This window comes from Adiantum capillus-veneris, chromosome 18, assembly GCF_014529385.1.
Source record: "Adiantum capillus-veneris isolate H3 chromosome 18, ASM1452938v2, whole genome shotgun sequence".
Taxonomy (NCBI): Eukaryota; Viridiplantae; Streptophyta; class Polypodiopsida; order Polypodiales; family Pteridaceae; genus Adiantum; species Adiantum capillus-veneris.
The window spans coordinates 91,897,449-91,904,486 of record NC_140948.1 but is presented as its reverse complement, the minus strand read 5'-3'; the positions used below and the strand labels follow the sequence as shown (position 1 = coordinate 91,904,486).

At 42.4% G+C, this 7,038-nt stretch overlaps 1 protein-coding gene across 1 annotated transcript; it reads right to left on the bottom strand.

The window, feature by feature from the left end:
• Positions 1-1,872: 1,872 nt before the first annotated feature.
• LOC147436027 (fructose-bisphosphate aldolase 1, chloroplastic-like) lies at positions 1,873-4,338 on the bottom strand. The gene is made up of 6 exons (XM_086488924.1): positions 4,086-4,338; positions 3,612-3,881; positions 3,131-3,240; positions 2,956-3,046; positions 2,574-2,843; positions 1,873-2,377 (listed from the first exon to the last, which is right to left on the bottom strand). Exons 1-6 carry the CDS (start codon positions 4,245-4,247, stop codon positions 2,099-2,101), a joined length of 1,182 nt encoding a protein of 393 aa, XP_086345050.1. The 5' UTR covers positions 4,248-4,338; the 3' UTR covers positions 1,873-2,098.
• Between the last annotated feature and the right edge of the window lie 2,700 nt (positions 4,339-7,038).

Genomic DNA, 7,038 nt, shown 5'->3' with positions numbered 1-7,038 from the left:
TCTAAGTAGCAAAGTTAAGGGAAGCAAATCCGAGGTGTATCCAGTGGAGTGTACAGTTGTTGGGATGTCCAATATAGCTTCTTCATCGACTTTGTCTTACTATTTATGTCCACTATGAGTTGTAGATTGGGTGTAAGAGTTTTGGCATCTCAAGTGAACTGCCCAATGTGATCCCATTATTTAGCTTGGCTTTTAGGTATTTATCTTATTTATTTGTCAAATTCTGGGTAGGGCAATTTAGTGAGGTACTATATAAGCAACCCTCAGTCCCCATTGTATTGTACATCACTTATTTTATTGCCAAGGTTGGTTGGTTCAAAAAACTCTCTCTCTCTCTCTCTCTCTCTCTCTCTCCCCTTGGTCTCTACGCTTCTGCATCATCGACCCTTGACAGAAAGGACATATAGCACATAGAACTACAAATGAGTAGTTGAAACAAATCAGAAGGACTACGGGTGTTAGAAATTTGAAGGGCTTTTATTCCTTCAATGAGGAGTAGGGTAAAGGAGCAAATAATGGGTTCTGTCCAAATCAACCAACGTTAAGTAAATATAATTTATCATGAAAATTTAGGAATTCAGATAGCCTTGGCTATGACCAAAGCCAGACATAAGTTTTCTATTGAATTCATTTGCATTCAAAATCATTCATTGTAGTCCAAGATTTGAGTCATTTGAATTTGAATTGCCCCTCTATTGGCGCCAACTTTTACTGGTCCTTCAATTCCTTTATCCTAGTACCTTTCTATGGAAAGGCATCCTCTCATATTGCCATCACCAACATAACAAATCCAATTTGTAACTTAGAGGCGTGGTTGGTTCAGAATATGAGGGTGAATATGTTTAGTGAATCCTCAGCGTAGATCAAAACCTACTGCACAGAAGTTTCAAAAGTACAGGGAACCTCAAAGAGAGTCTCATTTTTACCTACTGCTTTCACATTTTCAATGCCATATCTTGTCTGTGTTTTCTACATTGAGCATCTTAGTGTCCTCCCTTTCGCCTGCAGGCAATTTAGATGCAAGCCCTTCTATTGATTTACAAAATGTTGACCTTTGCAACATAAACTTGTAATCCATGGCAGTTGAAATTCGCAGTATAAAATTGCAATGCATGGCTATTGGCAAAAGATGGCACAATAATCGAGTAGAGTAATAGTTTCCAACAGTTTGAGTGATTTCCCGACATTTCCATGCCTCTCCAGCAACTACTTGATTAACTCCTTTGACATAGCTGTTTGTTTTAGGGGCAAGTTAGCCTGCTATAATGTGTAAACTGTCTTTAGAGAAAGGGTATTTTCCAAGGGAGGGTGGAGACGGTTGGTGGCAAGAGCACCAAGATTCATCGTCAATTAATTTAACTTCACTGAAAGAGACAAGTGTCACAGTAGAATATCAATTGTGAACTTAGAAAACTTTAATAGCACATACATACATGAAACTTTTCAGTATCCCTATATCACCATTGACCTTCCACTCGCAGTCCCAAGCTTGGCACATATTTTGCCGGTTTACTGCGGAATGATGCTTTGTGGATTCTTTTGTGGAATGATTTGAAAAAGCGTGTAGTAAACAATCTTCTCACTTTACATTCATCACAAGTCCATGAAGAGCATTTTCTCATGATAGTTTTCAATGCCATATGCCAATACTCGATTATAATTTCGAATTTTAGGTAACCGCAAAATCAAGATTAAAAATGTTCGAGCCTCTAGCTAGACCATTTGTACTTCACAATTCAACAGAACCTGCAGAAATACAATTTTTGTTATGTACAGACAGTTACGTCCACCTGTGCCGATTTCAATGTGAAACCACCAATTTTCAAATTTACGATTGAAATCCAAGGTTTTTCCGCAATTGAAAAGGCCAGAAGAGCCAACACAAACTGATTGCCATAATGTAAGATACATGGGCAAATCAAGTTGCTCAGCATACAACAAATGGAGGTTTACCATAACATTAAAAACTTGGTACCTCATATCCCTTTCACAATTTACTGACTAGGCAGCATATACAACTGCAGAGAGCATATAGTGAGTGGTGGTGATTCACACGATTGGACAGATCACAGAACCAAAATGGGTACAAACTATCTTCTTAGTATGTATACCCAGCGACAAACATACCCTTCTTGGCCTCTTCACTCTCTCCCTCTGCTGAGTATTTGCCAAGCTGAGCCAAAGAGTTGGCCTTCGCTCTGATGAGGAGGGAAGTTTGTGCCTTCTTCACATTCTCAGGATTGCCACCCCATGTCTTAAGCACGGTGTTTTGCAGCGCCCGTGCATATGAGAAGGACACATGCCAGGGGTTGGGGGATTGGTTCATCGCATTAAGGTTCAAGGTAGCTTCCACTTCGGATTGGCCACCAGAAAGGAACTGTATTCAAAAAGCAAAGGTATAGAACATGAACATGTGTGCAAGACCCTGGCGCTAGGACTCGAATCAAAAAGCAAACCCACCCAAAGCATTAGCACATAAATCAACATTCACAAATGAGCATGTGCATGCAACTGTACCCACCAAAACTCAGATCCAAGCAAAACCGCCCGAAGCATTGACACATGACACTAACCATGATTCCAGGCACTGCAGGTGGTACTCTCCTCTTCAGCATGTTCAGTGTGTACTCAGCAACCTTCTCAGGAGAAGCCCTATCCTTGCACTCAGCACCAGGGGTGACCATGCTGGGCTTCAGGAGGATACCCTCATACATCACATTGTTCTTTGCCAAGAAGTAGAAAACCTCATTCCACACTTTCTCGGCCACAGCAAGCGTCCTGTCAATCCCATGCTCTCCATCAAGAAGGATTTCAGGCTCCACAATAGGAACCAAACCATTGTCCTGCACACATAACCGACAGCATGTTACACATCTTTGTGTGATTCTCCAAAATGCACTTCATTCACATTACATCAACAACAGCTACATATAAAACTTTCAACACCAAATATACCTGTGAGATAGCAGCATATCTTGCCAAACCCCATGCAGCCTCTTGCACAGCCAGCTCCGAAGGCCCGTTGGGAATGCTGACAACAGTCCTCCTGTAACATCCACATGTAATCAAAGACATGCCCATCATATGATAGTTGCCAGGCTCAGAATCACCTTCAATCTGCTCAACCTACCACTTGGCGAATCGTGCACCTTGCTTGTAATACTCAGCAGACCTGGATGCCAACCCATCAAGACCCTGGCACCAGGACTCATCATTGGATCCAGCCAAAGGCACCAAACCCTGTTAAGATAATCAAAAATATAGAGTGAAAACCAGCAAAACAAATGAAGAATGCAGAATGCTATAGAAGTGAGTATGGGGGGCCATACCCACGCGGACTCAAGAGAGCTGACAACTCCAATTAAGCCTCAAATGTGACATGCGAACTACGTCCTTTCGTAAACATAATGGGCACTCTTAACTAGGTGACCCTTGCAAGACCACATACATACTACATCCTAAAATCACCACCTTATACTCAGTGCTTTCCCATGTGTATCACAATCCACATGAACATGCAGAAAATCCGTGTACAAAGCACATACATACTCGAGAGTATGCCTAGCAGACATTACATAGATCCACAGAAATTGCAATTCTGACACTCATACCTTGTCCACTTTAATTCCAGGGGCAATGCCACCTTCCTTTAAGCAGTCCACAAACTTCTTCCCATCGAGGGTCGATTGGTACAGAGTCTCCTCAAAAAGAATTGCACCAGAGATGTATTCACCAAGACCAGGTGCAGTACAAAGAAGCTGTCGGTAAGCCTGTCGGTTTGCTTCAGTGTTCTCAAGGCCGATTGAGGCAAGGCGCTTCCCACATGTTGCGTTGGACTCATCCATGGCCAAGATTCCTCGGCCCTTAGAGGCAATAGAGTTCTGCAAATTAGCCCATGATCAGAGCCAACCCCTATACTCTCCATGAAGGCGACAACAATGAGCACTCCGCTCACACATGTATCATGCACGAGCGCAGAAATTTACACGTACACCACACAAGCAAAGGAGAGATGATCGAAAAAACTCTCTCTGCAGGGCGACCTTCAATGATACAAACCCTAACACTAGCATTCAAAGAATTACCGCAGTCTTCACGAGTTCATCTGCGTACGACCCAGCTCGGATCGAGAGGGGGGTGTACTGCTGTGTGGTAGCGACGGAAGAAGAGGCAGCTGCCGGCTTCAACGATTGACCCATGAACTGGGAGGATGCCAAGGAAACGGCGGGCTTGAGGAGGGCGGCCATCTCTCCTGTGTACAGAGGCAGAGAGAGAAGCGTAGGCCTGAGAGCGAGCTTCTTCCTGCGGAAAGTGCACACAATGCTCAACGAGGGGTAGGAAAGTGGGCAAGAAAACGATTAAGTAAGAAAGGAGAGAGGGTTGATGGGGGATGGATGGCTCTCCTGCCTGCCCTCTCTCCTGTGGCTCACATTGGATTGCCCTTTCTGCCCCACCCTTACGTGGATGCCTCATCGTCAATTTGGCCCCTTTCATACAAATTGTGAGCCATCAGTTCCATTTCTTGCCCCTAAAAAGTGCATTCCATGCACATTTTTCTCCATTGCCCCCTCAAATTTGAGGAATCTCAGCTAGTATGTGCCTCAGATTTATTCTCCACACACCGCGCACACACATGTGACTTGATCCTAGACCTCCATGACGAATTTATGGCTCAAAATATTGGTCCCATGCGCTCCTAATGTGAAACTTGACGTAAATGGAAAAGAAAAGTCGGTAAGCCTACTATGTGTCTCTAGATAACATGCTAGGAGCTACATGCATCAGGTTTTGTAGACGTACAGCAATTGTACATTCATGAAACTGTCAAAGTCACATCCTAAACCTAGAGCGCCTTGATCAAATCTATGCATTTATAACTGTGTCTTTGAATTCTGTAAAGCAGCACCTAAAAACATCTTGGAAACTTAATCAACAATTGGGTTAAGCGATCATGCATGCCAATGATAAACGCTCTTAGATAGAGCATATATGATTCATCTGCTTCTTGACCCTTGGTGACTTTGGTCTTTTTGTGAAGCTCAAAAGTTGCGGGTCAGGCCTTTATTGTGACGCAAAGCTCTATCAAGGCCATCTTTGCTCACAAAGGCAATTTGTGGGTTATATCCTAAGGTAGCAATTGTGCTCCTAGATTGGAGTGTTGTCTTTCTTCATCAAGTTGTAGCCCAAAGCCCAAGGGGAGATTATATGTCATAGTTAGTGGATATGTATTGACATCTTGTGTGGATACTATGTCATCCTGGATAAAGAATCTTCATTGTATTGTCCTAGTCCAAACCTCAAGGGGAGGATTGTTAGGTGTGAGCTTTTTCCTAGAGTCACTAGAGTATGAGTCAAGGAGAGAAAGGTGGAATTATCCCACATGTAGGTGGTGCAAGGCTGTAGAGCTACTTAAAACTCATTTCATGAATAAACAATTCATTCCATCTTTGCATTACATCTCTCTTGTTTATGGTGAGCTTGTGATGGGTTAGCAACTACTCAAGATCATGTTTATGAGTCCAAGTTAATTTATCTTGGAACCTAATTTGCTTGGGTGATAATCTAGCCTACACACACTCACTTATGTTCATTATGTTTGTATTCCATCCACCCTAGCTAGCACGATCCCATTCCCATCATTTTCCTCCCATTCTACATAATCTCTTTCTATTTGGTCCTTGTTGTATCTAAGAGTTCCAATGGTGCTTGGTGGCATAAAAGCTTTGTTTATAATCTTGTACAAACCATCTTCTTTTTTCACCTGGAAACTATTCACTCTTTGCTTTTGTGCACATCAAAGAGATTCTTTGTGAAGGCATAGAGCATGTCATTTTCTATTGGGAGAATCGAAAAATATGAATCAAAATTCTCCCAATCCCTTATGGCTTGTGGCATCTCCACCAGTTATCCACGGTCTAAGTCATCCCTTGTTTTACTTTCTTCATGTGGAGTGGGTATTTTTAACAGCTCAAATCTCCTAGTGTGCCTATTGTTGGCACAATTGTCATTTCCATGGAAGTAAATTAGACTTGTTTAGCTTGTTGCTATCTAGGAGCCTCCTTTAATTACTTTAACTCCTCATTTTTCCTTTGTGAGCTTTCAACTAATCATTGAGGTCTTTATTATCATCTTCAAGTTCATTTTTACTTACTAGGGCATTGCCTAAGCTAGCTTCTGCTACCTCATGGAGGCCTTTGTATATAGCCACTTCTAGCATGTTTAATGACCTTCCCATGCTTACCTATACTGTACTTTTAAGTTGGCTTGCATAAATCAACCAGCTCTAGGTCCTCTTGGAGTTCAGTCGTTGCTTCTCCAAATAGAGCTCTTTAGCAAGTTGGTTTCATCTATAATTGTAGTGTGGTAATCTTTGTGTGCTGTCATAAAATCTAATATATAATTAACCCAAATGATTTTTTCATACTAAATTGGTCATTTAATATGGGAGAATAAATCGGAACAAGATTTACAATTTAGATATGTGCTTATGGATCTATCTCAGCACGAGACCAAAGTCAATGGGTCCAAATGAGAGATGGTATGTTAAAGAGCAATGCTAGCTAATGGAGCTTGAAAGACCTTAGGGTTAGCTTCATTAAATACCTCCAAAGGTTAGTGTTAAAAGTCCTTAGACCTAGGAACTTAGGCAAGCTAAGGCTAAGCTTGAGGTGGGAACCCGACCCAAGCTTGAGGTGCTTGTCGTGCTTTCTGACTAAGGTGCTTGTCGTGCTTGCTGACTAAGGTGCTTGAGGTGCTTGTTGTGCTTGATGATTAAGGTGCTTGAGGTGCTTGTCATGTTTTATGACTAAGGTGCTTGAGGGGCTTCATGACTAAGGTGTTCAAGGGGGTAAGGTGTTCCAAAGTCAACATGATCCCTACAAGAAGTGGCGCGAGTCCTAAAGCTAGCGGCATGAGAAAGAACACACACTTACTCACTCAAGGCAAGCCAAAGACCTAAGAGGCAACAAGGACACATGTCAAGCACCTACACATGCTACCCTCATGTAGTGCCTAAAGCCTATTGGTTGACCTCTAAAG

What these genes read in the sequence shown, in the direction of transcription:
- LOC147436027 (XM_086488924.1), bottom strand. Translation starts at nt 4,247, where the DNA reads ATGGCCGCCCTCCTCAAGCCCGCCGTTTCCTTGGCATCCTCCCAGTTC. An exon ending in ATGAACTCGTGAAGACTGCG is followed by an intron (nt 3,882 to 4,085) that starts GTAATTCTTTGA and finishes GCTAATTTGCAG; the next exon opens with AACTCTATTGCCTCTAAGGG. An exon ending in CTGGAATTAAAGTGGACAAG is followed by an intron (nt 3,241 to 3,611) that starts GTATGAGTGTCA and finishes TTATCTTAACAG; the next exon opens with GGTTTGGTGCCTTTGGCTGG.